Source organism: Argiope bruennichi, chromosome X2 (genome assembly GCF_947563725.1).
Source record: "Argiope bruennichi chromosome X2, qqArgBrue1.1, whole genome shotgun sequence".
NCBI classification, from domain to species: domain Eukaryota; kingdom Metazoa; phylum Arthropoda; class Arachnida; order Araneae; family Araneidae; genus Argiope; species Argiope bruennichi.
Genome location: NC_079163.1, coordinates 132,255,912 through 132,274,289, shown reverse-complemented (window position 1 = coordinate 132,274,289; position 18,378 = coordinate 132,255,912). Strand labels below are relative to the sequence as shown.

Genomic DNA, 18,378 nt, shown 5'->3' with positions numbered 1-18,378 from the left:
CTTGATCCCTACTATCACACCTCTGAATTTGTCGGTCGAATTCGGCAACACCCTGTATATTGTACATGAACTGAAGAAGTGAATCGTAGAAGAATTAATTACAGTACACTCCCGATTATCCGCGGAATTGGGTGGAGCGGCCGCCGCGGATAACAAAAATCGCTGATAATCCGAAAAAAGCTAAAAACGGGTATAGCAAAAGAGAAAACAGTCATTCCAACTTTGAAAAATCGTTTTATGTACAATAAAACGTAAAATAAACAGCAGGAAATGTTTAACTAACGCTTAATATTTTAGTATATCACTCAAAACTAACCTAAAATGCATTTTGTTAATGAAAACAGAAAAGTGCTTTGTACTTACGAGAGGTGTCAAGGATACACAGAAAAATCAATACATATGTACTGTTTTAATACTGTAATGTATTATGTAATTACAAAAGCATAACTGTAAAACTACACCTTTTTGAAGTAATCAGTCATTTGTGTTTGCTTCTTGCTTTGGAAGCATTTTCCCTTTGCTTGGAAGCAAAAAAGAAAATTTAGTGTGGCAGGCGCGGATAATCCGCTCCGCGGATAACCCGCCCGCGGATAATCGGGAGTCTACTGTATTTAGTAACAAATACCAAATAAATAAAAATTAGATACCATGAAACTGAAATCTCATCTGGGAAAATACAAATAATCTTAAAATAAAAGAGGATATCATAATTTCTCCAGAAACCTAAAGTATCTGCCAATAAGTAATAGGACACCTGTGATAAAAGAGATAAACACAATTTATTCATAATCAATAATTGGTGGAGCCTCCACCTCAGGCAATTACAGACTTAATCCTCCGGGCATAGTTTTTATGATTAAGCGTGAAGCCATCCAAGTGTTTGGCAGATGGACAGTGGTATTTTCTTCCACTCAGCTTCGAGAAGACATGCAAATACCTTCACCGATTTTGGACGGTTGCTGCATCCCTAATTCGGCGATCCAACTTGTCCCAGAGGTTTCCTATAGGATTCAAGTCTGGATTCTGGGCAGGCCAGTCCAGTCGGTTCACCCCACTGTCATCATACCAATCCATGATGAACTTTACAATATGACAAGTAGCCTTCTCGTCCTGGAAATAACCATGTTCCAACCCATACGAAGCACTGAATCTATCAAGAATTGGGATCAAGTTTCTCAGCCCAAACCACAAGAAACATCTCCAGACCGTAATTCCACCTCCGTCCAACTTAACTGTCGTCGCATTGCATTCTAGCAAAAGGCGCTCTCCATGTATACGCCAAACCTAGACGACCATTCGACTGGTAGAGATTGAACGCTGTCTCATCACTACAGAGAACCTGTTTCCTCTCGTCTACGGTCCAATTTCGACGTGCTTTGCACCACATCAACCGAACAGCGAAGTTGGATTTTATAATCAAAGTCTTATGGGCGGCAGCATGACCATGAAACCAGCAAATGTAAATGATGGTATTTATTGAAAAAACAGTCACGGATGATTATTGGAACTCACGGAGTGTGCGGGCACTTTTTAATGGCAAAAGCCACTGTCGATTTTTGGAATGTTTAACTCACTAGATATGTCCCTTAAAAATCGGCCATTTCTATGATATCCGATAATTATGCCTTTCACGCAACTCGCTCTCACGCCAGCTCTGTATTTCGTGGTATCCTGCAACCGACTAATGCTAATGCTGTTTCCTACACGATATTTAAGAACAAAAGGCATGACATAGATAAGGGCCGTATATATCCGCATTTGCATGGGTGTTCAGATACTTATTGGTAGATAGTGTAGGATCTAGGATTCACAGAACGGCCAGAACAGCAAAAATGCATGGTACTAGATCTCTACTGCTGTATGGAACAGAAATCAATAATGAGGATGAAATATGGATTTCAAACAAAAGCATTTTTAGTAAAATAATAATAATGAAAACTTTGGTGATCTAATTCAAGATACAAGATTTGAACACAAATGTTAATCAATCTTTTGTGAATCATTAAAATTAATTGCAATTGCTTATTTTCGCATATGTAACAGATATAAGACACATTTTACATCCGAAAAATAAATATTAAATGAACCTAACAATATTTTGATATCTGAACCGAATTCTGTTTATGATCACATATAATGTTATAATGTTTACAATAACGGTAGATTAATTTCATGAAATCTGAGACTTGTAAGAAATCTTGAACACATAAAACAAACATCAATAAGTTTAATAAACAAACACAAGTGACTCTTTTCTAGAGATGCATAATCCACGATTTTTTGAATAACAAATAATTTTGCTATTGTTATTTTTAAATATTGTTCCAAATATCTGTAATTTCAATCATATTATTAATTAAAAATTATTACTTAATATTAAATATAAAATTTATTAATTATAATTAATACTTAATTTACTAATTTAAGGAACGTGTGATTGAATTAATTTATCTATTTCAGCTTACTTATTAAATTTGATTTTTTTTCAAAACTATTTATTTAATTTCTTTATTTGAGTAAACCATTTTCTGAAAAATTTGAATTAAATATATATGTTATTTCTTTAAATTGTTTAATTTAGTTCTATATTCTACCAATAGATGGCGCCAGCAGTAAACGGAATATATGCAAAGTCAAGTCACAAGCAATTAAAAAGGATTTGTATGGAATAGTGTATCATTAAATGCGAATATCTGAAGGTCAAGATCACCACATGAAGTGGAGCGGCGACTTTACACTTTCCAGTAAAGTCACCGCTCCGATAAATTCCAGTGATATGCAATTCAATGATACGATAATTCCAATAACCGGTCCGTTCACTTTTCAATCCATTCACAGATCTGTTTTGTTCGAGAGTTGTCATAGGACAGATCGTATCGATTGTTACTTTACAGTGAAATCACCGCTCCGGCAAATTTCAGTGATATCGTATCGATTGTTACTTTCTATCGTGATCCAAAAAAACCAGTAATCGAAATATCACCGGTAAGATCGTATCACGGATTTGAATCACACCCCTCTTTGAAAAGTATTGATCACTGGTATTTGTGACTTTATGATACTGGTTACGTAATAACCGCTCGTAAAATATTCTTCATCCCTACTCTTTTCTTGTTACAAAATATGGAGACTGTTATGCAATGATTATAAAGAGAAATAATTTGGTCACTATGTTTATAAAATTAATTAGCTCTAATCCTATAAAATATTTTATTTGGAAATAAAATTGATATCTTTCATTGACTTCTTATATTTTGAAAATTCTATCTTTCCAGGACAGACTCTCTAGCAGATTTAAAAGTAGTGCCTATTAATAAAATATTAAAGCAATGGGAACATTTTTTTGTTACTTTGATTACATATTTTTCGCTACTGATGAGCATCTGAATATCAAGTAAAAAGCTGTAACACTTTGAAATTTGTGAATGTCTTCCTAAATGCATAATTTTAGAGGCAAGACAGGAAACACTGTAACAGAAAAACTATTTACAGGAATGAGCTGAAAAATTTTATGACCAAATAAAATGACCCTTTCCATTAATTTATGACTAGATTTAAGTGTATTGCAAATTTTAAAAAATTATATGACATAATAAAAATTATTTTTAAATGATAAATATGCATGCTAAATGTGTACAATAACAGACATTTCCATACAAAAACCATAAAGAATAAAGATGATTGGTCATCTTTCACCATGACTGAACAAAACAAAATATGATTTTTTGGTAATAATTCATGCGTATGCTCCATTCAGATTGTCACACAGATCCAGTGTTTTTTAATTCTTTATTGACAAAATGTTATGGTTTTATGGCACCTTACACATAAACTACACCTAATTCTCCAGATTATAGTCAAGAATTAAAAGTAAAAGAAATTTCAGTTCCTACAACAAAAAGTAAAATTTTTCGGATGTATACATGGGTACTGAACAATCAAATTCTTATCTTCAAAAATTCCCACAGTCTCATAACTTTAAATAAGTTCAGAGTCTTCTTGGTTTAACAGGTTATTCCCAATAGTTTATACAAAATTATGTGTTAGACCATTAAGTGAACTTTTATGTTATAATATGGAATTCCAATCTGGTATTCAATAAATAACAGGTTTCCAAAAACTTGAAAACATTTTTGCACAAAACTAAGTTCTCCGTCTATGTCCTTCTTTTGAACCCCACATTGAAATAAATAGCCAAAAAACCCCTTTTTAACTTTGTTGTTTATTACTAGATCTTTAGAAAATTGGTGTCAATGGAAATGGATTAAAGGGGCAGGTTTGTTGAGCCAGACAAACTGATTAACTGAGTTCTCAACATTTTTCCATTATGGAAATGGAGATCCTTTGATTTTGCATGACTTTTTATGTAGGTGTATGAAATTTCGTTCTGAAATTCGTAGCAGTTCTTGAAATATGTACTTAATTTTATTTGCTGTAAACTCTGCCTCAAAAGAACCAACACAGAGGGACCGTATATTAAGTAAATCTCAGCCTGTTAATAGAATAATAAGACTTTTTCGAGTTTTTATCTCAAGAATTTCGGAGAAGCAAACAACACGACTAAGATTTATCTTTAAAATAAGTATGTTTCTTTCAAAATATAAATATTTTTTTCTCTTTATTTAATAATGTACATTACTTTTAATATTAATTCATCATTTAGTCTTTAGTTGATCCTACCCTAAAAAATTAACAGATATTTAATTTTTATGAAGAATGAAATACACTGTTTAGCCTCCCCCCTTAATAAGTGGAGGGGACCTCTCACTGAGTAAATGCGAATACCGTAAAGACATTTTAAGCCATGAAATTATTGAAGTTTCTTAAAAGGATGAACTTTTATTTTCTGGCGGAAACAACTGGGACGGAACAATTAATCAGATAGAACATTTATTCATTCTACTACCGGAAGCTACTGTAGGAATGCCTGAATGATGGACATTTTTTCTGCTATGCAACAACTGATGTTATCAAGATATCTAAAAACCCTCTTTTCGTTTCTCTAGTTCGAGATATGCAACATTATCATGCTACAATATCTCAAAACAATGTCAAAAATATTTTTTTCTACAAACGTAACTGCAAAGAGGAGATTATTTTATAACTCTAAAGAATTCATCTTAAAGATGTTTTAAAAATATTCTCCACCTAATTACAGAAATTTATGAAAGAGTGTTCAACATTAAGCCATTAAGTATATTAATTTCCTTACTTCAGCGTTAATTAATGGTTACTGAATGATAAGAAATTGTACAGATTTCCTTAAATCTCTATTTTATATACTTGCAATGATAACTGCCGGTAAAGACCAAAAATTAACTAAACACTCCAACAATCAATCTGCCCTGCAATCTAATTTTATATCGTCCGAGTGAAAAAATAAGCATTCATTTTTTAAAATAAAGCAGATTTCATGTTAAATTAAAATCATCTGACCTAAAACCAAATTTAATATATAACTGTGAAAATATTGTATAATGGCCTTTAAAGTTCGTGCTTCAAAAAAATTAAATCTATAAATACAAATACATTTAATATATGATCCCTCAAAAAGTGGGTGTTGCAAATCGACTGTGGGAATTTTACAATTTTTCAAAAACCTTAGGGCATGAGTGCAATTTTTTGGTTTCTGGGATTTTAGCATGCCAGCTTTGCTCCCATGTAAAAATTTTACTATGGTACAATTCACTTTTTTTCCCGCATTTATCTTTGCAAAATCATAAAAAATATTAAATTTGTGTTATTCAAGCATTTATTTCATGACTTTATGAAATATAATAATTTACTTTATGTGAGTGACAAAATTTTTAAGAAATGACTGATAGTTTCCGGGCTATCGCTGAAAGTTCATAAGATTCATTTAACATTTAGTAGAGTCATTTATCAAAACTCTCAACATTACCATCAGAATTCCGTTACATTTTATTGAGAAGTTAATTTCATTATGGCAAATCCATTCAATAAAAAAATAATAGTCATAATGGAAAAATTTCAAGATAATAGTTATTTAATCCTGTTAAATTACTCGGTCAATCAGTTTGTCTTATGCCCTCAAACCTGTCCCCTCGAGTCAATTCCATCGACACCAAATTTAAGTAGATTAACAAAATTACAGAGGTGTCTCATTTTTTTGTGGTGACAACTGCCCATATAAAATTTAATTAAACACAACTAAATAAGAAAGGTTGCCTTTACATGTACAAAATTCGGCCATATTATATCTGTACTTTCTAAGAAAACCTGGTGTAGTATCGAAATTAATTTAAAAACTATTATCATTGAAAGTTTTTATTGCAAACCTATTATTAATGAAAAATTAATAAACTGGAGATATTACGAGATACCCATCAAAATTAAAAATAGATACCAATAAAATACATAATTTTATCAAAAATGAGGAGATCAAAACAAAATTTTAAGGAGTACGAGGTACAGATAGAAATGCTCCAATTAAATTGAAAACTACATTTTTACATAAAGAATATTGAGCATTTTTTATTTTTATTTCTTTAACATATGTTGTGACTTTACATATTACTCTTGTTTTCATGATCGCATATTTTTAAGATTTTAATCTCCAGATTTTCAGTAACAAATAACTTCTTCTTTTTAATCCTGATAAATTTATCTAATAAAAATAACCAAAAATGTTAGTGTTTTCTTTAAATTACCAATAAAACAAACAAGGTCTTAGAGGAAAATGGAACTAATGTTGAAACATTGTATGCAAACAATTATACAATTAATTATTATACAAATCAGGCAATTTAATTTAAATTTAATCCATAATCTACACTCATAAAAAAATTCATCTTAAAGAAAATATCTTTTATTAAAATTCTTTATTTTTAAGAATAAATATTTTAATTCGAAATTTTTTAATTAAAAAAATATAAATGCCAAAAAATTGTCAAAAAAATTATTTTCGAAAATTGTCTTCATTATATTTCATTATGCATAGTTATAATGCAACTTAAAAACTGATATTTTTGACACTGACTTTTAGATGATGACACCAAGATGAAATCCCAATTTAGTTAAATTATTATATAGGAATTTGAATATTAAATATTTAAAAATCAAAGCCCATTCTCATAAATAAGTAAAAAAAGATGACAAAAAAACCCCACTCATATTCCTGGCTACAAAATAGGAATTAAACATAAACTAGCAATGACTGTATTTTTAGCTGTGTTTAAACAGAATTGAATTTCTGTCTACTTTAATGGAGAAGAAAATAATAAATTAAATCAATCTGAGATGTTTGATTTCGCTGCGACATAAGTTTAACTTTTACTACATTCTGACTAATCCCTAAGAAAAATTAAAGAATAGTAGTAAAACTGCTGGGGGAAAATAAATAAATGTTAGATACCTGTAAATGAGTTAATAGGGAGAATCTTCTCCTTTTCATAGAATCACAGCCTTCCCATTGACAAATCATATCATCATTACAGTATGGAGTATGGACTTTACTTGCATGAAGAAATACTGACCCTGGGTTAGGAAATTTACTGAAAAAAATAATCAAAAATGCATAAACTGTACATAAGCACTCATGCATATACTAATAATAATTAATAATACGGCTTTTATCAAGTAGCCTTTCCCCAATAATTATAATGAATGCATTTTTTGTTGTTGTTGTAGTTCTTAATAAATAAGTAAATTTTAGAATGAAAAATGAATTCATCTATTATTTTTAATTTAATTTGATGTTGCTTTATATCTATGCATAATTTCAGGATGAATATTTCATTTGTTTTGATATAATTTTATTAATACACAATTCTTTTTAAGATTGTAATGTACGGGCACTTAGGGGGAAAAAGTTGGAAACAATAGTTGCTACTCAGACAGTTATCTAAACCTAATGAAAATTTGGTACAATGTACAAGACGGTACATTCTAAATAAATCACACTAATAGTTTAGTATATAAAATTTTAAGTACTTCTTTTCCAGCTTTTTCATCCTAAAATCAAATTTTGGGAAAATTTAAGTTAAAAGTTTGCTATAGTGAAAATCCAGTTTTTTAAAGCACTACCACTGAATTTATATTAAAAATTTAAAAAATATTTTATATTGAGTAAAAAGTAAATGCAATTTATTTATAATATTGTCTTTAAAATTGGCAAAACCATAATATTGTGCTATTTTTATCAATGAACTCATAAGAAGCATGGAAACAATTACAATATACCGACATGAAATACTGTTGAAATTAAGAGATCTCATAACTACATAAAATGAACTCCTAGCGTACATATTTTGGATGCTTCAGCATGCAGAATATTTAAAGAGAATGAATTTGGATATGCTGCTACAAATTTATAATCACCAGAAACAGATTCCGACAAATAAAACAATTAAGTAAAAAGGATAGAATCCGTGGATTCTGATCAAGATACAAACTATGGAGGGTAAGGCAAGGCTAATTAGTCAACAAACATTTTTTTTTTAATTTTTTACTGCAGCAAGCAATTTTTTTCAACTTTTGATAACCCGATACAGAATTTTCTTGAAGTACATGAATAGGTTCAATAAACAAAATCTGAAACTGCATTTAAATTAAATGCAAAAGAATCCAAGAAAAATCAGACATTATAAATTTATATACTCTATAAGACCGTTTAAAAAAATTATTGTATGTATTTTAATGAACTGAGATGGAAATGTTAATTAAATAATGATAATAATTTAATTTCTTTTTATAATCAATCACTTTTTATAAAGTCGCACAGTGAAATTGCTATCATAGCAGCTGTTAATTTTGTGGTGATCCTGCTTTCATCAAGATGACGCAGTTTAAACTGTGTGCTCGTGTCAGCAGATTAATCATGAGATGCACAAGTAACTGTAACTATATTTTCTTTTTAAAAATAAAATACTGTTGTAGTTACTCATGCATTGCATGATTAATCTGCTTGCACAAGCATGCAGCTTAAACTGCAACCTCATTTTGATGAAAGTAGGATCACAATTTTAAAGCACATCACAAATATAATGGTTCTTTCTAAATCACAACTCATCAACAAGACAGAGACTCTGCCCTCTGCTGGAGGGCAAAGTAAAAGTATAAAGTTACTGACGTATCAATTTCACTGGTGAGTTTTCATAAAAACTTTATTCTGTCAGTAATATGCAATTATTATTATTCTTTTATATATACTTGATCAACTGAAAGGTCAAAATAGCGGTGATCTATTAATTGTCATCATAATAAGCTTTCATTCAAAAGTCATTATAACAAGCCTGTTTAGGGGAAAAAAACTAAAAACACTTGAACTTGTTGCATTCTAAATATGAAAAAATAGCACCAAAATACATTTCACATATTTTTGTTATAATAAAACAAACATTATGAATTTAGACATTAAAATAGTAACTATCATCACAATTTTTAATGCTTGCTTCCCCCATAATATTAAACATTATACTTTATAATTAAATAATACATACTACAATACCAGAGCTTAGCAAATTAATAGAAGAATAAAAAATGAATACTTACAGCCCACAGTCCTTCCACTCACAAAAGTATTCCAATTTTGCAGAAGTCATAGATCTTGGAGGTACTTGCGAAGGAGTATTTAGTGAGGGATTATCACTGGCTGAAGACAAACCTGAAAATGTTTTTACTTCTCTTTCGTTAGGAAAGTCAACATTCTGAACAGGTACAGCTTTCGCAGATGTCAACTTAGGTGTAGATACACCCAAATTTTCAATTTGAGAATTTTTTAACAGAAAGGACTGAGTATCTTGGAATGATTTGCCATTGATATTAGACCCTACAGAACTAACACTATTAGAAGCAACAGCAGTGACATTGCTAGGAGCAACAGAACATGGCACAGGGGTGGGTAATCGAAGAGTAGCTTCTAACAATGGAGTTTTTGTATCAATGCGAGTTCTTTTTGTATCTGTTGCAGTACACACAGATGATACATCACTGGACGGCCTTTTTAAAGTGGCAGTAGATATGGAGGGACTTTCAGGTGTAGGTTGCCTCAAATGACTTATCTGATTAATATTAACACGTGGGAAATTTATAGGATCAGCAGCTTCTTCTGATCTCGGTAAACTGTGTAATATGCGAAATTTAATGTTAGGGGACTGTATATGTAGTTGTGGTTGATTCAGAGCAGGAGTAACAACAATAAATTGTTGACCTGTCCTTGCAAGAGTTGATGTGTTGGTAGTTATTACAGTAACAGTTGCTGTTGTTTCACAAGTGCCACAGCAAGGCACTTGTGTATTGCATTCTGTATTTGTTCTTGATATTGCTTGTGATGCACATTCTAATGTTCGTGTAATATCAGATATTGACGATAAATCAGAACCCTGATTTGAATTTTCAGGACTCTCAATATGAAGTCGTACAACACCTGTTTGGTCAGGTTGTACTTCTATGGTACCAGATAAAGTTGTTTGTCCAGAACAAATTTGCACAAGATTGTCTTCATTTGAATTAAAATTTGTTGCTGGCATGACTGCCGTGTTTACAGAACTGACTGATACAGATGAGTTCAGATTAGACGCGTTTGTCACAGAGTTTGATGATGATGCACTAGTTGAGTTCAATGAAGGTATGACAGAATGTGATGTTGATGGAGGTGAAACACTAGAATTCAATGATACAGGTACAACAGCATTTACAGATACAGGTGTAACACATTGATTAGCAGTAGATTGCACAGAAGACATGGAAGATTTAATTTCATCACTATTCATTTCAAAATGTGGATTACTTATACTGCCATTCTGAATTACTGGACTTGGCTGCATTTCTACAGTTACATTTGCTTTACCTTTATCTAAAAGTCCATTCAAAAGTGGAGCTTTCTTAGATATTTTATCTTTTTGTGGTATATGCAATTTTGAAGTATCTTCTCCTTCAGAATTCATGTCATTTAAAACAGATTTTAGAATGTTAGTTGGTGATGAAATCTTTGGTTCAACTGAAGATTGAGAAGATAAAGAGGAATCTTCAACAAAATTATTATTTACAAAAACAATACTAGATCCATTTTGTTGTTCCTTAGCAGGAGGAGAAAGCCCATCAGTTGATGGTTTCGAATTCACTAACATGAGATTCTCAGAGGTTTCAGGCAATTCGTTTGTTCCAGTTAACTTACAAGTCACTGAATTATTTTGAATTTGTGAAAACGTGAAGTTTTTATTAGATTCAGAATTCAGATCAGTACTTTTTGAAGAAAACATGCTATCTCCATCACAAGACATAGACATAGAATCTTTTGTGTCAAAAGAAGAATCGCTATTCACATGGTTTTGTACGCAGTTCATCTGCATAACTTGAGTGTAAGTAGCTTCGTTACTCTTAGAGTCATCATCTTGACTGCAAACCTTAAAAATAAATAACAAAACATTAACATCAGGGAAAAGATGTTTAATTACAACACACAAAATAAGTAATTTCAATGATAAAGAACTCACTCAATAATCAATATTCAGGAATCTGAATATTCATCACAATAATATAAAACACTGATTACTGAAAGAATAAATATCCAATGACGAATAGATTTATTAATTAATTCCTTACCAGGAAAGCTAAAAGAATTTAACTGTAAGCTATAACCATAAAAAGCATTACTATCTGAATATTCATCACAATAATACAAAACACTGATTACTGAAAGAATAAATATCCAATGACGAATAAATTTACTAATTAATTCATTACCGGGAAATCTAAAATAATTTAACTGTACACTATAACCATAAAAAAGCATTACTATTTACGGGTAAAATAAGCTTGTAATTGGGGCATATAATCATAATTAAAAAACAAATCTGTAATTTAAGCTAATATATGAATAAATAATGATAAGATAAGTGATAAATAGTTCCAAAAGAACAGACAACTAAGAATGTCCATATCAATTTACTCAGCCTTTTAACTCTGCTTTAAAAATTACTTGCACAAAACTTATGGTTTCTACTTACAAGCCAAAATAACTTTACAGAATGGAAATAACTGCCTCGCAATTTTCTAAAATGAAATCTTCAAACAACAGCCAAAATTAAAAAAATATTGGATAATTGCTTAAACATTTAAATAATGTTTTACTACATGGGATATATAAATTATTAACTGGTATGACTTATACAATATAGCACAAATTTTAAGAATGTGAAGAAACATTTATCAAGTAATACAGAAAGCATTTATTATTAAATATAAACTTCAGATATCCTAAAATAGTCACTTTCTTGAACTAAAACTCAAATGAGTTAAGATAAAAGTTTATAGTGTAAAATGCAATACATATATAATTTGAGGCCACAGTAAAATTATTGTACAACAGCAGAATTTTTCCAAGAATGAATTGGTGGAGGAATAAAAATCTAATATGACTAAGAGAAACTAACACAATTGTAAAACATTAACAAAAATTACTATCTTTGCAAAATGCAAAAATCTGCATCGTTTAAGAGAAATGTTATTTAGAAAACTGCAATAATTTCATAATTATTAAATCAGCATATAGAAAGTTCCCACACAAGTCTTTTACCTTCAATAAGATGAGACCAAAACATCTTTAGTCTATCATTTTTCAACTTTCATGAATTAAACACATACTCAGATAACTTTCACAATGCACTAAAACCTGAAAACAACCACTAAACAAACAAATTTAGTGTATTTTAGTTTAGGAAATGTGTATGAAAAAATGATATTTTTTATAGAACCAATATTTGAACCTGTGATATTTCCAAACACAAATACTTGTTGCTAACTCAAAACCAAAATTATTCCGAATCTTACTGAGGATGGGGGGAGGGGGTTAAAGGGCTTTTTACAACGACCACAAAATTACATGATCAGATATAGAAATGCAAACAATAAATTTAAATAAAACATTTTCATTATTTGTTTTCAAATGTATGACATTCTTGTTCAGTAAACTACATTATTGCTTACTACTTCTAAACGGTTCATTTTTCTTTACGCTTAAACTTGTAGTTCAAAGTGAATTTTGAAATCACAATGCAAGTGCCTACCACTAGCCACCACACAGTATCTAATAACATCATGTGTAGCATTAATTTCACACAAACTTCTAAAGGCTACTGACTTCATAAGCACATTTAAATTATAGTTGAAGCAAAATTCATTGAAAAATGTAATCCCATAAAAATATATTTACCTTACTTTTGATCAGTGCTTAGCAATATGAAGAGAGAAATGAAAAAGTCAGATACAAATTAGAACTATTTATTTATATTTAAACAAATGAACTGGAAACAGTGTGCCCTTAAAATATTTTTAAATTACATTTTAAATTGCACTGATAAAATTTCTATTCCTAAAACTATCTTATTCTGTTAATGCATTGAAAATCTCTTATTATCTTCTGCCTTTTCAACTAGATTGTTTACAGATTTCAGCATTTAAAAATCTCAATTTTTGGCTTATTTAAAATTTTAAATTATTCAGTTTACCTGCAATTTGCTTTTTAAAAAATGATTTTCATCATTTTTAGATTGTAATCTTCGCCTGTTCATTTTTTAACTTATTTAGAGAGGATATTTTTCTATACACATGTTCTTTGGTTTTGCATATAAAAGTTCCCCAACATATTTTTTTTTTTTAATTAAGCTGAAACCATTTTTTTATATAATGGATATTTCTTTGTTTTTCAACCTCAACATTTTTATACCAAAAAAACTCCCTTTCAACTCTGATTTGATCATGGGATTGTATCGTCAGAATTTTAGTTACATACCCCAATATTAATTATGTACCCTCAAAACTTTGACTCTTCTATTATTTCAATGAAAACTTCTTAATTCAATTTTTGGATACTTCAGTTTTACAAATTCTACTCAAATGCAAGCCACATCATTCAAAAAATTGTCCAATTCTATTAAAATAAAGTTATATTCTTCCTGCAATACATACTGCTAACTTGCTTTAGCAGGGCTTGTTCCACTATTCTCCTCGGATCTCAACGGTCATACTTTTGGCAAGCATATAGATGTGAAGGAACCTATCCTAAATATTACAAATGAAGGTACATACTAAGTCCTGACATTTATGTTTGAAATCTGTAAGGAGTTTTTCGACCCACCCACCCGATTAGTAAGTTTTGTCACCAAAGAAACCAGTATTATCTTTTCTGATAACAGCATATAAAAAAAAATACGATTTAAAATTTTTAGGCCTTTAAAAATAACCAGTGACTATCTTTTTCATATCCCGTGCTAACAATGGGCAAGTTGAATAGAAGAATGCAAAAAATGGCTGGAAAATTTTGATCAATAACGAGTATCCTCTGATATACAAGATCTTTGTTGCATTTACACTTTGGCATTATAAATTGCACTTCTTGACATATAGTACCAAATTGTTCCTCATATTGAGTGCTCCTTCAATAGTAGCAGTAAACATTCTTAAGAAGTTTCCAATTCCAATTTGAAATATCATCTTTCCTTGCTGATTAACTTCTGAATAAATAACGCATATTAGATAAGAGAATCAAAAATCCATGCAGGTTATAATTACCACTCTTTATTAACGAAGTTGTAAATTCTTTTTTAATTTCATCATTCAGTAAGCAAAAAATTTCCAACTTATTAACGAAATATCTATCGAAATTGATAACATCTTCCAAAAATTCAATTTTTACAGAGAAAACCAAAGTCTCTATGGAAGGCTTATTAAAAATTGAAGCCACATATCTAGTTACAATCGTTTTTCAAAACAGAAAGAGGAATTTGAGGTTGAATGCTCATCAAACATTAGACTACATACATTAAGATCAGTCAGAATCTTAAACAGTACACTCTGAATATATGAAAAAATGCCAAATATAAATGCATCATTGCAAGAGCAAAACGAATAACTCTTCCCAGAATTCAAAGACTATTTCAGTGCTGCATCTAAAGTGTAATAATAAAGGAACCAGCTGTTGGGCCTATTGAAAATTCCTTCCTTGAGTTGTAATCTTGCTTACTGCACCCTTTCCCCCCTTCCTTCAAACAACACAGAAAGAAAAGATTGGAGATTAAAAACTCTCCCATAAATACCCCTTTATCTGTTGGTGGAAATTCTCAAGGTAAAATCAATAGTCCAGATAAATTGTTATGAAAAATATCAAAATGTGGAATAAATACATAACAGATATTTTATTGGTTTAAGTTGCAGAGTTGGCTTCTGTCCTCTAAGTAGCCCCGGCTCCTGTCCTCAAACTTTGCACTCAAATATATTACTGGTTTAGGGTTGGAGATGGTAAGAATGTCAGAATACTGTTTTTTTTCACCTTTAACAAAAGGTTCTAAATCTGAGAGGAAAAAATTTTATTGAAAAACAACATACATTAAAAACAAACAATGAACTGTCATATATTAAGATATGAGGTATGAGGTAAAAATTTGGAAAAATATTAAATTTTTTAAAAAATTTGTGTGGAATTTTTGTAATTCTATTTAAAGATATGTTAAAAAAATTTAGATTCAATCTGCATTACTTTTCAAAAAATTAACCTTTGTGAAAAATAACTAAACATTTTTCTATCTGTTCGAATTTGCGAACCGAGAAATAAAATTCTATTCAAAAAATGTTATTCTACGATTTCAAATAGTATAATAATTGGCATCGTATATGCGGCAATTCATAACACATCCACGATGGCAATAATAATATTTAGGCACTAGTCTTCTAAAAAATGTTAAATAGTAGTATTCCCGAGAGTAAAAGTGATCGGAAATTAAATTCAGACTTAATAATTGAGAAAAACGATAATTTTCACCTCTTTTATATTACAATGCTATATGAAATAGCAGAGCAACATTTTTAGAATCGGAGTTACTTATTTTTCGGTTCGTGAATAAATAAATTAAAAAAAAAGTGTATATCCATTTAGATTATTTTTCAAGGACTTAACGTTTAATCACGTACTTTTCGGACAAACAGCTATAATCTAAAAAATTACACACACACACAAGTGGGGATGGATTTAAGCTATATAATCTGGTCACTCAACAGATAATAAGGGAAAAGATGAAGCCCAAGACCAATTTTCGATTCACTAGAACAAATATTATTGATCTAAATAGCGCTTTAAAATCTATCAAGATATATTAAATTTGACAACACAGTAAAACAACCAATCATAATAGTAAAATCTAGTGAAACAACCAATTGTAATCCCAACATAGTTGCAGTTGGCATTCTGATCAACTTTCCAGAATGCCAACAGCAAATATTTAAATCTAGTCGACCAAGAAACATCAAATGCTTCTGTCAGAATACTTTACTAAATGCCTTACAATAACAACATCAAAACATATGTCATGCTTTCCCAAATCACATTCTGAATGAAATTAATCATTTGGAATAAAAAAAGGGAATAAAACCAAATTATTTTGGAATAGATCTGTAATTTCTACAGATATGAGCAAAGCTAGTCATTTCAAACCATATGTAAAGTGAACTGTTTACATCAGAAAATATATTTCCAGATATTAGGGAATATTACAACATTCTATTTTAAAATCCAGTCTTGCAAAATTTAGGATATGCACTTTAATTTTATAAAGTTAACTACTTAGTTACAGAATAAATCATTTACCCAAAGGCCACTAGATTTAACTTAAAGTTGTTCTTGACATTTTACATATTTAGACAAAAATATTGTTTCTGTTTACTATTTTATGGCTTGTGCTGTTGTAATAACAACCTGAGATATTAAAACATTAAAGACCGAAAAGAAATCTGTAAGATATACGCCTAGGCCCGCACGTTTTTGGGAAAACTTATAAGTTCTAAAATCAACATAACTTTGTTATTTACGAAGCAATAACAGATGGGATGCACAACACGAGAAAGCTCGTGAGCGGCATTAATATGTTAAGAATTAAAAATAGATGTAAAACAGCAAATTCTGTAATCAGGAAGGAAAAATGGAAAGTTATTTGTTATGAATCAAAAGATATACATCACTGGTATGTATGAGATACCATATTCTTTAGCAAAAATATTACAAATGTTAATTTTATACAATTTTGTATTTAATATTCTAGTCGATCCTGATAAAAATTAATATGCTTAAAAATATGTGTAACAGAAAAGTACATTTAAGGAAAATTCAGGCAAGCATATACATTTTTAATGCAAAGTAAAAATACCAATTCCATATCTTAAAATTCTAAGCACCAAAATCCTCAGAAGGAAGAAATCGTACACATTTTATAATCATTAACGAAATGTATAAAATTGTCTAAAGGGAAAAGAAGAAGAAGGGGGGGAAAAAAAAATAAGAACCAATAAAAATTTGCTGCAACAATTATTTTTTAAAGAAAGATTGAGATATCAGTCAGAATAAGAAAACAAAACAATTAAATATTCAACAATAGCCTTGACTGATAATTACCTCCATTTGAACATCTTTTTGTATACCATTTAAACGTGGTGTAGATGAAGTCATCATTACATTCTGTTTTGCTACTTTAGGTGAAAGAAGTGCAGTTGATTTAATGACACGTGAAGGAGCAGTAGATGATAAAATTCTACTCTTATTTGAAACAAAACGTGCCTGAACAGGTGTTCTAATAATTTGAGATAATCCTCCAGGTCTGACACATCTCATAACAGTAGTAGAAGAGGAACCAACTACACCCTGACTAAGTGATGGGCCTTTATCTGGAGAATAAACAACCATTTTTGACACATTTTGAGGCACAACTTGTCGATGAAGGTTCCTTTGTTGCACTTTGTTAGCCAAAAGGCTTTTGATTAGAGTACTAGAACCTGGAGCATTTGGAGATGCTTGTACAGTTGAAAGATTATTTTGTGATGATGCAGGCACAGGAGAAACACATTTTCGTCCATTAGGTACATTCTGAGGTCTCTTGAGAGGCGGGGATGTAACACCACTTCTAGGAGGAGCTGAAAGCTGAGCTTTAAGGATAGGGCTATAAGTCGGTTTTTGGCCAGATTTACATGTTGCTGACGATGAAGGAACTGTTGAGATACAAAAATTAATTTAATTATATTTTAACCATAACATTTACAGGCAATAAAATCAAGCATAAAACGTGAAATTTCAGATTATAGAAATTAATTTTTAAAAAAATACAAGCTAAAAAATGAATGTCATAACTTTTTTTTTTAATATTGAAGCAATAAAAAAAAAGATTAAAAAAAAAAGCCTCACTAACTAGAATAAGTAAATAGAAAAAAAAAATAATTAGGAAACATCGAAGAAACGATGAATTTCAAAATAAATTGTGCTGTTCTTTCACCATTCAAACCAAAAATTAGAAAATAATGCATGCACACCCCCTTCAAAAATTCTTCATTTCTCCCTAGGAATATATATATATATATAGCATACTAATGTTAAGTCTA

The 18,378-nt window shown here is 30.2% G+C and overlaps 1 protein-coding gene across 2 annotated transcripts in view; it reads right to left on the bottom strand.

The window, feature by feature from the left end:
- Window positions 1-18,378, bottom strand: part of LOC129960249 (AT-rich interactive domain-containing protein 2-like) — a 107,968-nt gene that overhangs the window by 6,052 nt on the left and 83,538 nt on the right. For both annotated transcript variants that reach the window (XM_056073521.1, XM_056073522.1), the window contains 3 exons: window positions 17,402-17,991; window positions 9,514-11,366; window positions 7,376-7,514 (listed from right to left, as the gene is read on the bottom strand). In XM_056073521.1, coding sequence (XP_055929496.1) covers window positions 7,376-7,514; window positions 9,514-11,366; window positions 17,402-17,991 — 2,582 coding nt within the window. The remainder of the gene's footprint in view (window positions 1-7,375; window positions 7,515-9,513; window positions 11,367-17,401; window positions 17,992-18,378) is intronic.